This window comes from Echinops telfairi, unplaced genomic scaffold, assembly GCF_000313985.2.
Source record: "Echinops telfairi isolate 266 unplaced genomic scaffold, ASM31398v2 ScPeMD7_7468;HRSCAF=8506_0, whole genome shotgun sequence".
Taxonomy (NCBI): domain Eukaryota; kingdom Metazoa; phylum Chordata; class Mammalia; order Afrosoricida; family Tenrecidae; genus Echinops; species Echinops telfairi.
The window spans coordinates 44,278,553-44,300,363 of record NW_022111369.1 but is presented as its reverse complement, the minus strand read 5'-3'; the positions used below and the strand labels follow the sequence as shown (position 1 = coordinate 44,300,363).

General features: G+C 44.0%; 1 protein-coding gene across 1 annotated transcript in view; it reads right to left on the bottom strand.

Annotated features, from left to right (window-relative positions):
* Positions 1-1,845: 1,845 nt before the first annotated feature.
* SDAD1 (SDA1 domain containing 1) overlaps positions 1,846-21,811 on the bottom strand; it is a 31,011-nt gene continuing 11,045 nt past the window's right edge. The window contains exons 6-21 of the mRNA XM_045284353.1: positions 21,534-21,591; positions 19,920-19,994; positions 18,709-18,810; positions 18,024-18,093; positions 16,340-16,443; positions 15,602-15,659; positions 14,466-14,524; positions 13,821-13,897; positions 12,754-12,851; positions 12,569-12,645; positions 11,685-11,814; positions 9,830-9,924; positions 9,491-9,681; positions 9,290-9,374; positions 8,160-8,321; positions 1,846-5,498 (exon numbers count right to left, since the gene is read on the bottom strand). Of these exons, the coding sequence (XP_045140288.1) occupies positions 5,451-5,498; positions 8,160-8,321; positions 9,290-9,374; positions 9,491-9,681; positions 9,830-9,924; positions 11,685-11,814; positions 12,569-12,645; positions 12,754-12,851; positions 13,821-13,897; positions 14,466-14,524; positions 15,602-15,659; positions 16,340-16,443; positions 18,024-18,093; positions 18,709-18,810; positions 19,920-19,994; positions 21,534-21,591 (1,489 nt within the window). The 3' untranslated portion in view covers positions 1,846-5,450. The remainder of the gene's footprint in view (positions 5,499-8,159; positions 8,322-9,289; positions 9,375-9,490; positions 9,682-9,829; positions 9,925-11,684; positions 11,815-12,568; positions 12,646-12,753; positions 12,852-13,820; positions 13,898-14,465; positions 14,525-15,601; positions 15,660-16,339; positions 16,444-18,023; positions 18,094-18,708; positions 18,811-19,919; positions 19,995-21,533; positions 21,592-21,811) is intronic.

Genomic DNA, 21,811 nt, shown 5'->3' with positions numbered 1-21,811 from the left:
GATAGTTTCAAAATCTTCTAAGAAAGAATCTAATGAATGACTATATATATGTGCAAGAGGACTTCAAAGCCTATATATACATAGACACATATGAGGGGGTACCCCCCCAAACCAGATTTTTTTCGAAGTTATGCATTTCAATTTACAAAACAACCTTATCATCTTAAAAGTACACTCCATTACATTCAATACATTTGTCAAATCTGCAATTCTATTCTTGGAAACATTTTTCAAATTCATCTGCTTGGATGGCTGAAAGCACCTCCCTCATTTTTTTCTTCACCTCTTCTACGTTGTGAAATCTCTGTCCTTTCATGTCTCCCTTCATTTTTGGAAACAAAAAGAATTCACACAAGAGGTCAGATGAGTAAGGTACATGGGGCAAGGGAGGCATGCTGTTTTTTACCAAAAACCAGTGTACTGAGCTGGCTGCATGAGCAGGTGCATTGTTGTGGTGACAAAACCAGTCCCCCGTCTGCCAGACATCAGGCCTTTTTTTCCAGTTGCACACTGACGCTATCTTTTTAGAACCTCGAAATAGAAAGCTTGATCAACAGTCTGACCTGGTGGAACAATGTCCAAATGCACTACGAGTTGACATTTTGGTCTGTTCAGGAAGTTGACAGATGTCCAGAACCAGGTTTGTCATCAATCGACATTTCATCTTTTTTGAAACAAGGAAACCACGCTTGAGTTTTTCTGATAGTGCTGTCCTTGTAAGCTGTGTTCAACAGCACAAGTTTCTATGGCATTTTTCCCAAGCAGGAAACAAAATTTCACAGCAGCATGCTGTTCTCTTACATCAGCCATCTAGCAAAACTGCTTTTACAAAAAAATCCACTGAGTGGAGAACCCTCTCAGCAAAGGCCACTGGGTGCACTAATTCAAAGCAAGTTGCTGGATGGTCACCTGGTGGGAAAAATGCGTACTACGAGAGCTTTGCCCAGCGGAGGCTTTTCCCCCGCCATTTTTTTCTTGGTATATATACATAATGCTAGATTAAACATTTCCTTAGTGGGAAAAATAATGTAAAATTACTAAGCCAAAGGATAACTACAAGAAAATCTGGTATTTCCTAGTGGCATTCCAGAAAGTACTACATTTCAAGTAACTGCAATGGAAGCGTGCCTTTTTGGCAACTATGTGAATACCTAGCTCGCCCTTCGAAGTGTTTTCATAGCTTCTTTAGCTACTTTGAATTTTTGCTGACCTACCTTTTATTTTATACTGCCTTCCTTTACACCTAAGTCAATGTGTGTCTACCCTCTGGTTAGAAATTTACCCTCCCTTTGCCTGCCAACTCTTTGTAATCATTATCTTCTTTTACTGTAAAAACTTTTCCTTTGCCTTGACTCTCCAAGTGGTCTGAATCGTTAGGACCATTTTATAGGTTCTTGATGTATACTACAAATTAATTCCCAAAATAATGATTCTAACTGACCACTTTGGCTAATATTTGGTAATGCAAGCTAGAGACAAGGGGTTCTGGTGGCATATGCATCAGGCTTCTGCCAAGTCAGCAGTTCAAAAGCACCAACTTCTTCTCAGGAGAAAGATGAGGGTTCTACTTCCGGAAAGATTCAGTCTGACAAACGCACAGGGGCAGTTCTTCTCTGTCTATAGGGTGGCTGTGAGTTGGAATGGGCTCAACGGCAGTGAGGGTTTTTTGGGTTTAAGCGAAGGTCAAAGAGGGTCCCAAACTGAGGAATCCTCACGCATTCAGTCAGTAGGTGGTGGAAGGTTGTCATTAAGAAGTTGAGACCAAAGCTCCTCTTCCACAGTCTTTAAGTCAGCCCTGCCTTGGTTTAAGGTACATTCTCCAATTTTAAAGAAAATCCACAAAAATGAGTTTCAAGGTTTCTTTATTCACCTCAATTAAGGTGATATTTCCGTTCACAATGACATAAAAACACACATACTGTAAGATTCGGAAAATAGAACAAAAATACCCACAGATGATCCCAATATTCAAAAGTAAATCACATTTAATACTCTGACATATTTCGAGTTCTTATTCTCCCCCATTTTCCTAGATGTGTACTTAAACTACACTATCAACACTTTTGTATTGTGCTTTCATTTATAATAAATATTCCTGTGGGAAACATTTTTTGTCCACATAATACTCCACTAGAAAAATCCATCGAACTATTCCCCAATTGAGATTGGATTGAAGAAGCAATGAGAGAAGGATGTACCAAAAGAAATACTTGCCCCAAGAATGAGCCTCTGCAAATAAAAGCTTAGGTTATTTACACAAGGCCCAGTTAGCTACGCTTTCTGCTTTGACCTGTATGTTTAAACACAGCACAGACCCTAGACTGTACTAGGAGTTATTTCTGGGGCTTTGACCTTGGGGAAGAAAAATGGCTCCATGTGAATGTCACACCTGCTTGTTCAGATTCAAGGGAAAAACATTTAATGTTTAAGTCCATTCACAAAATATGTAAGCAACAGTGTTTAGCTTCACTTTCAAACTATGAACAAAAAAACTATGAATGGACATCCCTTGGCAAAACAATATTATCTGTATACAGCTGAAATTATATCTAAGTTAGTTTGAAGAAATCAGAACTCACTCCAACTGACTGAACATGCTGGTTGCTATGAAGTTGCCAGGGAATTCTCTCTACATAGTATGAACTTCCAAAAAATTGGAATATAAGGAAAGAGAAACAAGATCTATATTAACCATAACCTTTTAAAAATTTAAACTCCACTTTTTATGATTCAGAAGCCAATTTCCTTTGTTGTCACGCATGGGTTCCCACTAGACTATGAGCAGGCTCTGGGGTGGTCCATGCTAGGTGTTTCCTTCTCCTGCTCTTGAACTGTTCCTCCCTGGGGCTGCTGGTGCCAGCCCACATTGAGCGGTCGAGAGCTTTACAAAATGCCTTGTACTGCAGTCCTTTCTACTTCCTTCATCAGAACTGACAGCTCTATAGAATGCAGTCATTTCTACTTCCTTCATCAGAACAAACGTTTCCAGAGGGCCCAGACATTTGTACTGGCAACCCCAACAGCACCTTGAAGAGTTGCTTTGCACCTGGTGGGCATTCCATACACACTTGCATATTTTGCACTGGCTACACATTAAAAGAAAAAAACAACTTGAGGTGTAAACCTATTGGTAGGAAAACTGTAATTGTTTCATTTAAATCTTAACAGCAATCTAACCTCTGACGAGGAAGTTACTGCAAGCCCGCTCTGTGGCACATGCTTTAAGGACTCACAAACACTAGTTCTCACAACTCCCGAAATAATCAGTGAGGCAGGCGGCACTGAATGGACAGATAGAAAGCTGACGTCCACGGTGAAGGCATGGACTTATTTACAGGCACTGAACCAGCCGCCGGGGAGACAGCAGTAGACAGACAAAACTCTGCCTCACTGTGGAGCTGGTTTTCTAGGGGAACTTTCTAGAATGACATACACACATTCTGAACATTTACACTGCTTTATATACAAGCCTGCACCCTACAAAGCCATCCTCAAAGGGTCCTTTCTTGATGTTTATGAATCTTGAGACTGAAAAGCTGAGGCTGATGCTGGCGCTTTCTTCAGAGGGCAGCGCCCCCAGCAAGGCCTCCGCCCATGCTTACAGCATCCACCTTCATGAGAAGCTCCTCTTCGAGTTTACACTAACCGGCAAACACTCCCAAGAGACTGATACTATAATGAACCACATCAAATAGAACTAAGATACTACGACGTAAGTGAAATAAAGAGAGCTAAGAGTTTATCTTCCCACACTGGAGAGACATCTTCCTATCCCACAGATAAACTGTGGGCTAGTTCAACAGGGTGAGGCCAGGGTGAAACGAAGTCAGAAAGACACAGAAAGGGTTCGGCATCTAAGTGGGACGGGGAAGTCGAGGGCCAGGACGAGCCTTCTAAGCACATTCTGAACTGTATTCGCCTGTCTCTGGCCTGGACATGCAAAAAGAAAAGGCGACAGCTTTAGGTCTGAAATGATCAGATTTGCATCGGACACTTCCTCTAAAGCATCGAAGGTGCTAGACTTTGACAGTCCCACTCACTAAAAAGAAAAAACGCCAAACATGTTGCACTTGAGTTAGTTTCAACTCACAGTCACCCTACACAGGACAGACTCCAACTGCCCCGCTGGGCTTCCAGGCTGCCCCTTTCCCAGAAGCAGACAGCCCTATCTGGAGCCTGGGGAGTTCAACGGTCAACAGGCCTGGCAGCAGTGGAGCAGAGCACTTATCCACGGAGTCACCTGGGACAGTCAACTGAGGCGCTGAATCTCAAGGTCTTCACAGCTACACCTCACACCTAGCTCTGGGGCACCCCAGGAAGGGACACACGGTCCATTCAAAGTTGACACTTATCTCAAAAAGAGAGCCGAAGGCACTGGAAAGGAACAAGAAGTAATTCTGTAAACACACATGATAGAGGGGAAAAATCACTGACAAAATTTCTGAAAAAAGCTGTGGCTTCTGAGTGGGCAGAAATTTGTCTTTTACTCTCATCTGAAGTAACATAGGAACATTTGCTCTTCTACCACAACACTGTCTAGAAACACGAGGCAAAAGGCACTGGATTATTTCCAAATGGGACAACTTGCACCCAGGGAGACTGCCAATGGTTCTCAGGTCCCCTGACACCCGCTCTCGCACCAGGCAGCACACAGCCAGGCACTGTCACACCAGGAACTGTTCACCAAGACGAGGCAGCCGAGAGGTGAAAACAGTACAGGGCTGAGGGAGGCTGCGGAAACCAAACGTCAACACAATTCCCCTCTGTGGAAGAGGGGCTACTCAATCCATAAAGTGAAAACATTCCAAGATGATATATCCTTCAAGTAATTAAAAAAAGCCAGCGCTTAGTCTCTACAAGGCATTGGAAAAAAAATGTAGCTCTTTGAGGTGGACTAAGAAAACAGTCCATCTAAAGAGTCTACCCAAAATCTGTACAGCAGGAACCTGTGTTAGCAGGTAAGCCTATCTACAAGTAAGAACCTCTTACTCTTGTAACGTTGTCCGTTTCCGTTTAAGGGACTATACAACCCCGCCCCTTGTAGAGTAGCCCAGAAGGGCGCTATGATCCCGTAGAAATGCAGTCCTATTCCTACTAGAAAACCATGTACACTGCACTATAACCACACGCACACACACGTGCCTCCCCACCAGGCTGAGTGCCCGGGGAAGGGAGTTATGGCTCATATGTCCACAGAGACACTCCGCAGGCACTCAGTAGTGTTTCTGCCTGACTGCTAAATGGAGACACACCCAGACTACTTGTGTCCTGAACCACCCATCCACACGGATCTTCAAAATAAATACACCAAACTGATACAATGTTCACTGTCCTTTACAAAACACAGTGCTTCGGACTTTTTAATATAAACCACCATTCTTGATTGGCTAACGTTTGGAGTAATGACACACATGTAGCAATGGCCTTCAAAGAGGAAGCTTGCTGGCAGGTTACTTCATTCGCTTTCTCTTTTTCAAAAGTGCATCTCGTAGCGCCAGCTGAAAGAAAAACAAAACAATTTAAACACGGGCACTTTCAGCCAGACCTTACTGTATAACTTTCCTTATGAAAGTTTATCCAAATTGGACCTCTATGTCAATACATCATCCTGAAAAACTATGAACGGTGATAAGACTATAACTGATCCAATCTGTATCCAGTCTGGGAACTTCCTCAGGGCTGGGAAGTCTGCAGAGAACCCTTCCCACCTCTGGAGGGCAGCAGTGCAAAACAGGCACAGCGACAGAAGGAAGAGAATGAACATCATCTGTCTCTAGGGACAAAACGTGTCTACAGAACTTCCCGGGCAAGTACAACTCAACGCTGGGGAGTGGGGAGTGGGACACATGTAAACAGAACCAAGAAGGGATAAGAGTTTTCTTCATTCCTAATTCCTCCCAATGACATAGACGCAACCAAATAGGGACACACAGGAGCCATTTGGAAGTGTTTTTAATGACACGTAGCATTTGTGCAGATCTGAGATCAGTTTAGTATGTAATCTAGAACAAAGAAAAATGTTCTTCTATTTACAGATTTTCAATAGATCGCAATGAGCTAGAAGATGAGATTTTAGGCATGGAGGTAATTTGTGACTTTGGGGTGGATGTGATGGGGTGAATGTGTTTGCAAGTAGGAAAGACATGGATTTGGGGAGTGGAATGTTATGGATTGAACTGTGCGTGGCTAACATCCCACGTGGATTCACACAGGATTCGTGTAGCGTGTGTCTGAGTTATCAAACGAGCAGAGGAAGGCGGGAGGACAGGACGCAGCGACGGGGGAAGAAAGACGGCACACTGCACAAAGATCACCGCAGAAGCAAGGAAGGAAAGGCTTCCCTGGAGCTGAGCGCAAGCCTTCCCTTCCAGTGGTACCTGCACCTGTGATTCTGTGAGGAAACACATCGCTGTTTGTTGAACTTGGCCATTTGTGTTTCTTTTCTAGCCCCAAACAAAAACCACCCACTGCTCAGAGGACTGAGACAGCCTCGTCGTTCTGCCCTGAGTCTGCACTGCCAGCCTGGAGGTGGACAGTCCCATGCCTCGCCCACAGCACCACCAGGGCTCCTCTCTGACAGCAGCTCAAGGCAAGCTCCCGCAGGGAAAGGGCTGATCAATCTGCTTCCCCCAAGACCAGCTGCGGGGGACTCTGTGGAACATGTTCTACTGACACACATGGGGTCAGGCACAGGAATCAGGAAAAGGCACCTGGTCCTGTTATAACCCACAGTCACACGGGTCACAGTTGGCTCATCAAACCTGGTGACTATGATCACACATAGCTCAGTCTCCTTCTACTCCAAATGCCCATTTGAACATCCTCTTCCTCCCTTTCAAAAGGCTTCCCTGTAGAAGATCCTTTCCTCCTCTGTCATGTTTTCCTTTTCTCTTTTTGTGCCTTCCCATGTCATCTCTTTTTATATAGTCTAAAAATTTACAGTAAAGGACCCACCCGTATGCACACTTTCAAGCCATTGAGGACTCTCCTACTTAAGACATTACATAGCCATCACCGAGGAGTGGAGAGACTGCACATGATTCGACTCCCTCCCCCAGAGCCTCCAGAAAGTTGTAGGGCCACGCTGCAGCTGTGCCATGTCAGATGGTAGCCACTAGCCACATGTGGCAAACAAGCTGTGAAATGTGCCTAACCAGAATTGAGATGTATTACTAGTGTCCACTTACTGGATTTTAAAGAACTGATTTGAAAAAAAAAGATAATTTTTCTATGGAGTACATGTAAAATGATGCTATCTGGGATATACTGGGTTACATTAAACAAATTACTAAAATGACTTTCACCTTGTTTCTTTGTACTTTTAAAAATATGGCTACTAGGAATTTGACCATTTCTCTTCAGGTTACATGTTACGATACAGAGACCTTGAAGAAAACCCAGGGCCAGGGGACATTACACAAATTCCGATTCATTTCAGGTTTCAAATGGCAAGAGAACTGGAGGACAAAGAAAAAATAGTCTTGAACCTAGTGGTGCGAATAGTCAGTGAACTGACTATATTCAACTTTCTTGAATAAAAACCACCTTAATCTTGAAGAGAGAGGTTTTGTAGCTCAAGAGTTGCTGATAAGGATCAAAGGCAGGCTTTGTCCCAAAAAAGTTAATCAATTTTTCTATTTCACAGGTCAAATGTTAGAGAATCTTAGTCTGGAGAGGGGCCCTAGAGATCACTGAACTTGACTCCCTTTTGTGATGGAGGAGAAAGATGGATTTCCTTGGTCACACAGCAGTATCTCAATTAAGTCCAGTCTGGATTGACAGGCTCTGAGGGCTCCACCCTTTCTGTGCTCTCCGGTAAACGCTCCTTATGAATCCCAAGTGGAAGAGTGCTGGTGCCACAGCTGTTAAGCACTTGGCTGCTACCTGAATGGTTAGCAGTTCAAGCCAACCAGCTGCTCTGTGGTAGAAAAGCGTGGCGGTCTGTTTCTGTAAAGACTTACAGCCTTAGCAAGGCTATGGGACAGTTCTCCTTTGTACACAGGATTGCTGGAAAGTGGAATCGGCTCAATGGCAATAGGGACTCCCAACACACCCACTAACACAAGGTCTTCAGAAGCCGTGCGACTCCTTCTCAAATGAACAGCTGTCTTGGAATGACAGTGCTGTTCCCAGCCACTCAAGCTTCAAAGTGGACTTACCTGCTTTTCTCTGAAGGAGCGCTTATTTTTTGTCCGGACATTCTGGCTATACCGCATCATCATATAGTTCTTCTGTTTCTTCTTCTCTTTATTTGTGGAACTTGAATATGGGTTCATTTTGGTTTTCTTCCTCACAAATTCTTTTCGGTCTGTTTTCCCAGCCTATTAACACAATAGGCAAAAAGGTCAATTTTTCATCTTAAGCACACCAGGAATTGTCTGATCAACACAGCCTCCATTCGGAGCCAGACACTCTGCTGGATGTCAAGGATGTAAAGAGAGAATGCAGTCCTTGTTCCTCAGTGATTTAGTGCTGCATGCCCTGGGTAGAGATGACTAGTGTATTTTAACAGCGAGGGCAGGGTGAGTAGAAGAAAAGATGAGGTTAGAGGAGCTTCCGAGAGGCAGGAGAGGGAAAGGAGGGCCAGGTCGGCCGTTTGGGCAGGACAAAGGTGTTCATGGTGGGGGAAAAGAGAGGAAGATAGAGTCTTCCAGGAAGCAGAGACAGCGCATGCAAAGGCATGGAGAAGAAAAGGCACAGGGGTTTTAAAGGTCTCCAAATGGTACCAATACTAATGGAATGCACAGGGTCTTGTGAGGCCAATCTAGCGTGGTTTCTAAGACCAGGTGAGGTTAAGGAAATGAAGTTGAGCGTGTAGACAGGCATGAATGATGAGGAACTGGCTAGAGGCAGATTCAATTGTTTCCTAGTAGCTGGGTGGAGCTTCCCAAATTGATTTGGCCAAATGCCAAAAAACCCCCCAAACAAATTCAATTCTCCCCAGCAATTAAAGACTTTTGTACTGTAGTCCATAATTCAGGATAAAGTGTAGGTATCTCTTTACAGACCCTTGGATCATTTCAGTGTCCCACAGAGGGTAGTAGCACCCATTTTAGAATGTAAAAGTGTACCAACACAGATGGCAAATCTCATTTAAGTGAAAACCTAACTTCTATGCATTATATTGTTGATTATAATATTATAATTATGACCATAACATCACTTACAATTAGGTCTTGATAAGAAGAATGCCCGGTCTTAGTCTGCCCTGCTGCGCTGCTCTGGATTGTCACCCACCTTAGATGCTTTCTGTCTCTTCTCTGACACGGGGATGCTGTGTCCCACTCACCATTGCGGTCGCCAGTCTTGTCTCCTTGTCAGACTTTGGCTTTTTATGAAGGCGCTCGATGTCTCGCAGGGAAAGTAACTCGCCCCTGCCGTTGAGGGAAAAGAGCAGGGCATGTGCAAACAGTGGGATTGTGGGATTTCTTTCCCCTCTCCGCTCCTGACCGTGAGTGGGGAGTGGAGACCGGGTGGATGTGCCATTTACCTGGGCTCCTCGTCGCTGTCTATCTCTATGAACTTCCTCTTTTCCGCCTTCCCGGGAGCAGCACTGAGCTCTTTCCTCATCTGGGCCACGCGGATCTTCTGGAAGTCTTCCTGCGTTAAAACGCGACTCGTGCTGATGGCTGCAGCTTTGGCTTTCCGCTCCTCCATAGGCATGCTGTCCAGCTTCTTCGTCTGAAAGTACAAAACAGAGGCTTGAGGGGTGACCAGCTCAAGTGGGAACTTAGTCACTGAAACTCTACCCCAGACAAGGCCCCGGCAACAATGAAGACTTAGCAAACGTTAGGGCGGTGCATTTCTACATGGACATGTTGCAACGTACAACTTCTCGCTGTTCTTCATCGGAAGAGTGGGGCACGTCGACCCATTCGCCATCATCGTCCTCCTCCTCACTGAGACTGGCACTTTCCCACCCATCTGTGTGAAAAGAGCACGCTATTATGACTACTTTAGGCTGGGTACTCACGGTCTGCCGAGAAAAAACAAGCAAAATTAAAGTTGGCGAACCTTAAATAAGTTTCCTCTGACCAAGAACTAAGGAGTTTTTCTTGTTAAACAGCCTTATCAATCTACTTAATTAAAGGAATGGAGACTCAGTACTGACCAAGTGTCTACCATGTTGCTGGAGGGCATCGTGCTTGGTGAAGTGGAGGGTCAACAACAGGAACCTCAACAGGATGGGCTGACCCAGTGGCTGTAATAATGCGCTCAAACAGAGCCACGGTGATGAGGATGGTCAGGACTAGGCCGTGCTTCACTCTGCTACATGTGAGGTTGTCAATGATCAGAAACTGACTCAACAGCCTCTAACAACAGCAACTTATCTACCATATGCCAACACCTTACAATGTGTTTCTCTAACTCTCACCACTCAAAGAGGAGGGCACTGACTCTCAAAAGAGTTAAGTAACTTGCCCCAAGTCACACTGCTAAAAAAGGCACTCTACATGAAAATCACTGTTTGCAGAGCCGTTGTTCTTTCTAACAAGTCGACATCCATCTCAAACCTGCCCTTGCACGTTTGTCTTAGTCACACAGCCCGCTCAGCTGACGATACTGACACACTCTCTGTGTGTGGGAAACCAGTTAGAAGGAGTCATTCTGAGTAGAAGATTCTTGACATGTAAAGAATCCTTACCGAAGATTCAAGAGGTACAACCTCTCACAATAACCCCTCACCCCCACCCAACTCTATCTACCTAGTCTCATTCCACCTTGTAGCCTACATTCTAACAGTTCCCTAAATACTTCAAGATTTTCTCACATACTTTTTGCCTGGAAAGTCTCTTATTATTTGACTACTCTTTGCCAAATATTTGCCGTATCATTCAAGATTTAGCCCATGGCTCTCCATGTCTCAAGCCATTTGGAACCTGCCTTTATGCCTCTACTCTACTCATGAACCCTGCCAGCATCTTATTGCTCAGTTGTTTCTGAAACGTCTTCAAGGGCAGGAACCTTACTCATTTAACTTGGAACTGAGTGAGGCTGGCACACAGCTAGTGTCCAGGAAAGTTATTTTGAAATAATGAAGGAATAAGACAGGACTCTGACACATGTTGCTAACTCTGGGAATTAGAATGGCGTACCTCAGTTACTCTTCAACAGGATGAATTTGAGGAATTGGGGATTACTGCTCCTAGGGGTAACCGTCATCATCTGTCATACAACAAACCCAACTGTCTTGCTCAGGTGCCAAAGAGCATGTAGCACCCAAGGACATGTGAAGGCATCTCCTATACTTGAAGGTAAGTATCTTAAAAGTAGGAAAATGTCCATTTGATCCTCAACTTACAAAGCTGCTTGACATGTAGCTATCACTCAGTAAAGATCTACTGAGCGAGTGACTTTTCAAATGGCCCAAAGATTAAAAGGTCAACAAAAATAGTGACTTTCTGAAAAAAATAATAATTTATAAATTATCAAGGGTTCATGAGGGGGGAGGAGCAGGGTGGGAGGGGAAAAATGAGGAGCTGATGCCAGGGGCTTAAGCGGAGAGCAAATGTTTTGAGATTGATGAGGGTAATGAATGTACAAATGTGCTTTACATGATTGATGTATGCATGGATTGTGATAAGAGTTGTATGAGCCCCCAATAAAATGATTTTTTAAAAAGTGACTTTGAGTGAATTTGCCTTGAATCAACAGTGAAATGAACCTTCAAAAAAAAAAAGAACCTTCATCATTTTCAGCATTCTCTTCCTTTTTCTCAACCTCCAGAACTTCTGCTCCTGGGATATAATCTTTAGCATCCAATTCTCCATATTCTTGCACTCTTGCTTCTAAGGAGGCTTCCGTGGGCTTACCCTAAAGCAAAGAAAATGGTTTATTATAACAAAACACTAATCACAAAAAGGGGATCTCTAGGATAGACTGAGAAGGAAGCATCATTTAAAAACAGAGGAAATGAAATGATAAAATTAGTCCATGTACCTCTCAGCCCAAAGTAAATCCCCACAGTCACAACCCTGCTCACTACTTCCCCTTTCTCTGCTGACCCAGACCACGCACCGGCTGTCACCAGAGAGTAACTGCTCTGATTGTCAAGTCGTGGTGTCACCATCTGTCTTCTATTACATCCACTCCTTCCCAGCTAGAACCATTCAACGCAGACAACAACTACGGACTGACTGGCTGTTAGAAGCTGTCAACAGAATGACAAATCTCAGCCTTCATCAAAAGGCAACCACAAATACTGACGGCGGCAGCATTACGCTGGCCAGTCGTACTCCGAGCTGAGAATGAAACTGTGTGCCTCACTCACTTCACTGGCACTCAGCCGGGAGCACCACAAGCACAAACATTCCACTAATAGGAAATTCTTCTCCCTGCTGAGACTGGAACCTCTAGATCAGTGGTTCTCAACCTGTGGGTCGCAACCCCTTTGGGGGTGGAATGACCCTTTCACACAGTAACAGTAGCAAAATCAAAGTGATGAAGTAGCAATGAAAATAATTTTAAGGTTGGGGGTCACCACAACATGAGGAACTGGATTAAAGGGTCGCGGCCTTAGGAAGGTTGAGAACCACTGCTCTAGATCAACATGAGCAACTCCACATACCCGGAATTTCTTGTGCAACATCTGAGGATTCAGTGTTCGGAAGAGCTGAATCAAAGTTCTAGCAGACATCATCACATCTATAAGAGAACAGTATAAATTAGAGGGTCCACAGCAGAGAATATAGTGAGGCAAAAAACCAGGCCACTCCAAATTCTATGGCCTACAGAAAATAGCATGTAACTTACTCTTATCTTTGTGTGTTTTATACTGAGCCAGGTCTTGGAGAAGTTCTTCAGTCATGGCTAGGGGACATCGAGCTGTTATCTCTTTGATGGCATTGATTCTGGAAAAGGGAAGGGATTTTTTTTTAAAAAAGGACAACCACCCAACTAAATAGCAATTTCATGTGGGTCAACCTGAGGAGGTTTCTTAAAACGACTGAATAAAAATAAATACAGCTGGGCTTACTATGGTTCATGTCTCTAAAACTGTAAGATGATAGAGGCTGTGAGTGTAGAGTTGCGTCATGGCTGGACTTATAGACGGCTTTTATTCCAGGCAGCGCACTACCCAGGATGCTGAATCGTGACAGTCTCTACTCTTGTTTGTTTTGTAGGGAGAAGGGACTGACTGGGTCAAACAGGAAAGACTGACCAGTCTACAGACTGATATGTCAACACCATCTTCCGACTATCAGCACTGAGCAGACAGAACACAATTCTTAAACCATTGTGCACTCTCATGAAGGGTTTTTGAATTCATAATGAGGGCTGCTGAATCACCCTGGTATGAAAAATGATTCAATTTGTATGAGACGACTCTTACTTGCTGGGACAAATCGATTGTTCCAGTGGAAGCTATCAATTCTGGGTAGCAGACGGAAGTAAAACCTCTGAGTTGCTGAACAATCATTGACTTCAAAGAGTCAAGCTAGTACAAAGACTGCAGGTTTGATTAGAAGGACAAGTATCTTTCCTCCTGCTCCCTCGTCACAATTCTGGCTAAAGAAAACAAAACACCCAGCCACCTAACATGAGGAGGCTGCATTCAGCCATTGCTTTTCTAGAGATTGCGCTAGTGGTGACAAGCTGACCTCTTGGCGAGTGAGCTCCACTTACAGGAAACCTGATAAACCGTATATACTCGAGGATAAGCTGAGCTTTTCAGCAAATTTTTAATCCAGTTTTTGTGGTAAAATTAGATGCCTCGGCTGATATTCGGGTCGGCTGATACTCGAGTATATATGGTATTTAAAAACAAAGAAGACAAAAATGCCTCGCAAAGTCACCGCTTTTAAGGATGCCATACATACCCTACGGTCATAACTTCTCCAGAGTTCTTGTCAGTGACAAAATTGTTGGCCACCGTCATGAGCAATGACTGAATGATCTGAATTGGGGAAAAGAGAAATGACTGCTGATAAAACGTCCGCGCCTATTCAAATACCTGAATACACCTTTTTATTTGACAGAATATTGGGCGATATAGCATTTGCTGAGGATAAACAGCCCCAACCTTCAGTTTGGGAACTGGGAGATTCTCGCTGAGAAGACAGATGGGAGGCACGCTGACCCGCGGGGCTCAGTCTTCTGCCTGGCATCTGCAGACCACATCAGTAAGATGCTGGGCCCGTGGCAAAGACTACACAAGGACGGGCATCCCCAGCTTTGGGAAAGAGTGAATGAACTTACTATGCTCGACTTCCCTTACTCATAAATTCTGCTTATTAAACAGAATTCTGAATAAGCTGCCCCCAAAGTTTACTTCCCATGGGCAATACAGCTGAATTCCTCTATGTATCTCCTTAAGCGTTAGTCACTTAAAGGTCCAGAAATCAATGCCAACCGCAAGAGCAAAGCTGGAGAGTAGTAATCTCTGTGGGAAGCGTCATCTTGCGGTACATCAGAGTGGTGCCATTAGTTAGGTACTGGATTCAGACACGAGGCTTACAGCTCACCTCCGGGGGAACCAGGTGATGAGAGGCTTGTGCAGCAAACAGAAGGATCTTTGTGACTTCTAAAACGGGCAGAGATCAGAAAGGTCAGAGTCAGCTTATCACTCCGTCTCATGGGATGACAGCAAAGACAGTGTGCCTGTTTCTGCCTCACTACTAATGCTGCTGAGCCCACCTGCCACACCTAATCCCCAGACACCTTCAGGGCTCAGACTTATACTTCGCTTAGTCAGTGAATTGTGGCTCAACCAGAAAGGTCTTTCTGGACCACCATCCAAAACAGAACTGGCCCCAGACCCTGCATCGCTCTCTAGTACACCCCCACTCTCACTCGGCTTCCTTCTGCTTCACACCCTTCTTTCACCTGGACAAATCTGAGGGGACTTCAAGTTCATGGGGAAATGCCATTATCTTATAGTAATACTGTTTTCTACGAGCTTTCTGAAGCCCCGTCTTACACCTAGGGCAGTGTTCCTCTTCTAGACGTAAGCTCTGGGAGAGCGAGAACTGTGCCTTACACTCGTTCAGAAGGATCCCACTGGCTACGGCACACTCTCCCTTCAAGGGAGGCAGGGGACAGCACAGTGTATGGGAACAAGCAGGGCCTTTGGCAGAAGGAAGGAAGGCTTGCCTGAGTGACCCTGGTCCTTGTCTGTTCTTTCTACACCTCCCAGGAGTAGTGTGAGGATTGGAGGAACTGGTGTATATAAAGTCCCCAGCACAGTGCTTGACTCGAGTTGGACACTCACAGAATTAGTTAGCTTCAGTCCTAGCTCGCTTCAAGTTCAAAGGCAAAAATGACTATCTCTTCTTTCTTGCTTGTATGAGATTTTTAGTAAGAGTGGCAAGGTAAAATCTGGAAATCTGTTACAAACTTACAGTAAAAAGCCAACCTTCTTTACAATTTTCACAGGAATATTTATGGTATTACAGAAAGACCTGATCTGAAGAACCAACTAGTTTATTATTTTTTTCAACAACATGCCTATGGCCACTCTGGAAAGAGGCCATGTACCTTCTCCCCTTCTCCGACCCAGAAGCCACGTCACTCCTATCGCTGCCTTCAGGGATCCCCACACAGCATACTGGGTCGCTATGCCAACACCAGGACCAGCAGTGAATGTGGAAAGGTGGCTTACCTCTCTGGTGGGGCTGCAGAAACCTTTGAACGAAGGGATAGAAGTTAAAGAGGAAGAGCTGTGGAGAGAGTAATACATGGGCTTTAATATGTTTGTACCTGAAGCTGCGGGACTTCTAGCTCCATATGCAATGATACCACCAAGCATAATGCACTAGGGCTCGCTTTGTGTTTTCTCAATCAGCCGCCAAGCCCGCGATGTTTCAATAGGCTGTATTAAACCCCAAAAGGAATTCTCTCTCAGGTGAGGCCATGCCGCGGTCCTCAGGATATTAAAGAAACAAATAGAACAGGATAGGGAGAGAGAGAGGGAGAGGGAGAGGGAGAGGGAGGCAACCAACAAGCACTCTTCTGCTGCTCTAAATTGATAGTAGGTACGGCTTAAGCACGGCAACCACCTGGGCTCCCGGAGGAATGCCATAGCCATGCACAGAAATATGCGGGTTATGCTGACTTAGGAAAATGTATTTCTGACACACAGTTAAATTAAAAAGAGACCAGAAAAACAGGGCAGAGAATACATCTGTTCATAAAATGAATACATATGTTTGGATTAACCACCATACGAATTGGAAAGAAAACAAAGTCATACATATTTTTATGAGATATTTTCTTTTTCTGTAAACTGTGACTTTAAAAGGTTGAGCGCTACAATAAGCCACTGCTCTCCTGAATGGCATTCCTTTGACCAAGGATAATTTGGCTTCTAACATTCAAGAGAATAAAACGTAATTCAAACCTCATGAATTCCCACCAATCTGGAGATAAGGTTCATGAGCATCATCTTCACTTCAAATCTCTCCTTGGAGCTCTCGAGTTGTTTCAGTAGTTTTTCAGCAAAATCTGGAAAGGAGAGCATCAGAGAAATGCATTGTGGGTACACCATTATCTATCAGGTGTCAGGAAAGATGCGGTGAGATAGTGACCCCCTCCGGCTGTGTCTGACATCAGTGCTGATCCAGGGCAGTAAAAACAGCTACAGGACAGAGGATGAAAAGGTTCCTACATAGAGACCTTCAATTATAAGTCTTATGGAGTTCCAAGATTTTCAGCATTATCATCTAGAGCAGTGCTTTCCAAAGTGGGTGATACCACCCCTGGGGGTCACTAGACAACCCTGGGGCTGGACAGGCACACTTTATCCTAGACTACATCTGGGCTACATAGTACAGCAGTGAAAAAGGGAGACCCTTCAACAAGATGGACTGATGGAGTGGCTGCAACAATGGGCCCCAACCTAACAATTTTGGGGATGGTGCAGGGTTAGGTGGTGTTGGGAGCCGACTGGACCTACTAACAACCTAGAACAAAAGTTTGTAATTGCCAGGGGAGTGCTGAGAAATTTTTCTTTTTGAAAAGGGGCAGCAGGCCAAGTAAGTTTAGGAACCTATGTTCTAGAGCAGTGGTTCTCAACCTTCCTAATGCCGCGACCCTTTAATCCAGTTCCTCATGTTGTAGTGACCCCCCAACCATAAGATTATTTTCGCTGATACTTCATAGCTGTCATTTTGCTACTGCTATGAATCAGGCGACCCCTGTGAAAGGGTCGTTCGACCCCCAAAGGGGTCACTACTCCCAGGTTGAAAACCGCTACTCTAGAGCACCTGTTGGTAGGTGCTCCACCTAGGTAGCTCTCCAAAGCCAAAGGAGCTTGTTAGACAGCAATAGAACATCTCAGGCCCCACCCCAAACTTCCACTCAGAATGAGTATTATAAAAAGATCCTGGCTGATTTGTAAAGACATTAAAATGTAAGAAACACTGATCTAAAACAAAGGCTGGCCAGCCTTGCCATACATTAGGGAACCAAACCACACACCAAGCTCACTGCCATGGAGGCGAGGCTGACCCAGAGCAACCCCTGTGTGCTCCCGAGACTGTAGCTGTTTACTGGAGTAGAAAGCCCAGTCTTTCTCCATGGAGAATCAACTTGAGGACAGTGAGGAGTTTGGTGTTTGGGTTAATAAGCAGCCACAGCCCACGCCAACTAAATCAGAATCTTCAGGGATAACAGAATCCGGCCATCAGTATATTTTTAGAAATCACTCAGGTGATAAATAAGACAGGGCTTCCCAGCCTTCTGGTTTCCACAAAACAGTCTGGGACAGCAGCAGGAAGGACTGACAAAAGACTGCTAACTTTTCATTTGGTCAATAAAATGTCCCACCACTACTTTGCTGTTAGACGCATGAATCATATTTTGCTGTGGCCTGGAAATCACTGCTAAATTTAGAACATAATTCTCTAGGCTGTAACCAACTATTATTTATTTATTATTAATTAATTGATTAAATTATTAATTTATTTATTAATTACCTCAGTATTGCGCTTGCTGGCCACATTGCAGGAAGAAATCATGTAAGGTCACAGGGAGATTAAATGCCACGGTCATAAAAATTCTTTAAAAAGTCACAGTCATGGTACCTTGGGGATCATGAATCAAGTGAATGGCTGAGAAGTTAAACACCTCCGGTTTCTTCTTCTTCTTTTGTTTCTGGAGGGAGGGGAAAACAGTTTCTCTAAATTACAGTGCTAATTCCTCCTGGGACTATCAAGGTGTGCCACAAGTTGTTCTTAAGTTCACCACACTACTGAAAACGGAAAACAAATTTTATTCAAAATTTTCCTTTAATTGGAAGAACTAAATAAAGGTGGTTTTTTGCGGTTTATGTTTAAATCTCAAGAATGAGCTATCTATTAGCACCTGTGAGACTTAAGGGCATATGAAAATATGCATGGGGGAAAAAAGGCACACAAGGGCCAAATTAACGATTTTCAGAATAAGCATTATAAAATACCCAATATACCTCATTTATGCGCTCCCCTGAGGAGACACAGCTGGCAAAGACACACTACTACAGGTCATCTGGGTTAGAACAAGTGAAATGTCAATTCAACCACATTAGTCCATCCAAGTCACAGACTGCTAGAGCTGAATAAATAATAAATCTATTCACCTAAAAAGGCGAGGGCTTCAAAATTTATCATATATTACTAAAATTTATCATATGTTACATAAGCTTTCAAAAACATCCTTTGTTTCACAATTTTAAAAGTTCTTGATGAAAGCCACACAATTCCTTCCTCCTTCCCCAGGCACAAGTCTCACCTTGAGCACCTTCATGGCCTTCTCCAGTTTCTTCTTGTGCTTGGAGCTTTTCTTCCCCGTGGCGTACTGCACGAGGAGGTCTCTCGCGGTTGGCCCTTCATCCTGCGGAGGAAACGGCTTTGTCAAATAATAGCTGCATAGAGGGCAAGAGTAACCTGGTCAGCCACTTTTTAAAGCAAGCGCAAACTATAGGCGCCGTGTGCCAACAGGAACGTTCGAGGGATTTTACCACATTAATTTTTGCCTGTGGCTTGCTTCTTACTGAGGTGTACTGACAGAACGCAACTTTTTATTTAACTGAAGAGAGACACTGGGAGAAAAAAATATCAACATGGCCTTTTCACAGAACATGCATATTCTTAACTGTGAGAGAATAAGGCGGGGCATAAAAATGTCTGCAGCATTTTGCAGTTACACTGAATGGTGCTGTGGGTTCGGCACGAAGCTATGAACAGAAAGGTTGGTGACTTGAGCCCAAGAGCTACTCCGAGGGAGAGAGAAGAAGGTGCCTCTCCCGTAAATACTCATAGTAGCAGATCGGAGCCCTGTAAGGGCTCGCTATCAGTTAGGAACAGCTTAACGGCAATGGGTTTTTGCAATTTGCATAATAATATGCAGCATCTATAACACACATACAGTTTTAAAAGGCCTTTGGTATGCATACATCACATATTCATTACACATCATATGTTAACTCTAAGAAACACGGTGGTTACCACTGAGGAAAGAACTGAGAAGTGGATGTAAGACAGAGTGAAGAAAAATTTCACTTTATTTGTATATCTAGCATATTTCACGATGAGAATGTCTACTTTATATAGTATTTAACACAACAACAATAACTAAAAGAGTCTTTCACATATTCCAGATCTTATTCTATCCCCCCTGCCACTCCAAGGGAGAACAGATGAGGCTGTCTGCTCCCGTAAGGATTTACGATCTCAGAAACTACTACGCAGTGTCATTAAAAGTCAGAATCATCTGGATGGCAATGGTTTGAAGTTTTGATTTTGTTTGTTTTTGATTTAACGAATCTTACTGAATACAAGTGACAAGTTCCAAGTGGAATTAAAACTCCTAACATGACAGAACTCAATGGAGAGTAATTGTGACACAGAAGCTTCTTTCTAACGTGACCAACCATGACTCGCACAGCTTGTAATAAAATCTAATAAACCGTAAAGCTCAAAAGCAACTATGGTTCAACTAACCTCCGAGTCCGAGTCGCTGTCCTGCTTCTCCTGCTCATCTTTCCCGAGGAAGAATGTCAGAGCAGCCACCAGGATCTGAGGAAAAGTCCGTCACTGAATCCAGTGTCCAACAGATACTAGCATCTTTATTTTATAAATGAGCATGAACTAGGATACGGGGGAGGTAGGGGGCCAAAGCGAAGCACAATTTTAGCTCATCTTTCTAAATTAAAAAAATGTTTTTTTATGATATCGTCCCATAAATACTTAATTTTGCAAAAGTTCAGCTTGATGGAAAAAACTGCCAAAAGAATAAATGGATCCCTATTGGACGAAGTACAGCCAGAATGCTGCCTACAAGAAAGGATGAAGAGACCTCTCCCGTACTTCCGAAGAGACCAGTCCCGGGAGAGGGACAGCAGGCCTGGTAAAGTGGAGGGGCAGGCAACCAGAGGAAGGCCCTCAGGAGATGGACTGACACCGTGGCTGACCCATGAGAACAGTGGTGAGGGTGGCGCAGGACTGGGTGGTGCTCTGTCCTGGGACCAACTGGGCAGCACCTAACAACAAACAGTTGCCCTTCAGAGCAGAATGTCAAAAACTTCCACATCCCTGGGACACAGACAAAAGAACAGTGACATCACAGCCTTTTGGCAGAAAGCAAAACATTAAATCACTATCAGCTGTGCTTGCGTTTACATTTCCCACGAGAAAAATCAAGCATTATAGGGATCGCATAAAATCTAAACTTTAAACCTACTATTCAATACATAGCACTTTTAATTCTCCTCAATAATGTTGTCTGACTCCTCTAAAGTATAAAGGAAATCAAGGCATCAGTCTAGGCAGAAAGAAAGCACTACTAAGAAAGCCATGGTGGCATTGCAATCATGCGTGGGCTGCCAAGACAAGGTCAGCAGTTTGAATAAACCTCAGGAAAAAGATTGTACAGTTTCGACTCCCGTAGAGATTTCATCTTGGAAACCTAAGGGGCAATTCTAGTCCTAGAGGGGCATTATGTGTAGGAATTGACTCGACGGCGGAGTTTGATTTTGGAAGCATAACTGATTTATTTGCTCTTAGACCGCGTCCCCGATTCCATTTGTGCTTTAGGGGAGTCACAGACTGTTAGGCGCTGGGCTGCTAACACCGAAGTCTGTGGTTCACACCCACTAGCCCCTCTGTGGGACAAAGAGGAGGCTGTCTGTTCTCATAAAAATGCAGAGCTCTGGAAACCCTAAAGAGCAGTTCTAGTCTGTACCAGAGACGCTAGGAGTCACAGCCAACTGGACAGCAGTGGGTTTTTACACACAAACTGGTGGTACAGTGCAGTGGTTAAGCGTTTGTTAAATGAAAGATCAGTAGCTACAACCAGCAGAGGCTCCGTGGAAGAAAGACAGAGCCATCTGCTTCTCTAAAGATTTACAGCCTTGGAAAAACTATTGGGGTGAGTGTGGTTTCTAATGTTCCTGTGAGTTGGAAGTAATTCAATGGGGATGGGTTTGGCTTGTTTTTTGTTGTTGTTGTTCAAGCATACTACTATCTCATCCCACATCCATCTCCTTCACCTTCCCTCCACAGAAGCTATGGTACACAGAAAGACCAACACTTCCCCACTGTCCTCCAGGAGCTCACCTTGGTGACCGGAGAGAAGCATGCAGTTGTGATAACGTTGACAGTTTTGGCATCATTCCTGGGGGAAGACAATGACTGTTGTTAAAACAAATCTCTATTTTGCTGTATTTTACAGCACAAGCAATAGAACAAAATAGCACACCAAATCTTTTAGTATGTTTAGACTTTGTTATGGGTTGTTAAACAATCAACGAATGCTTAGATTTCAGCCTAACCTTGTATCCCAAAATAATGTACCCATTAAGTTTGAATGACATTGGGTAGGGTGGGGCTGGAGA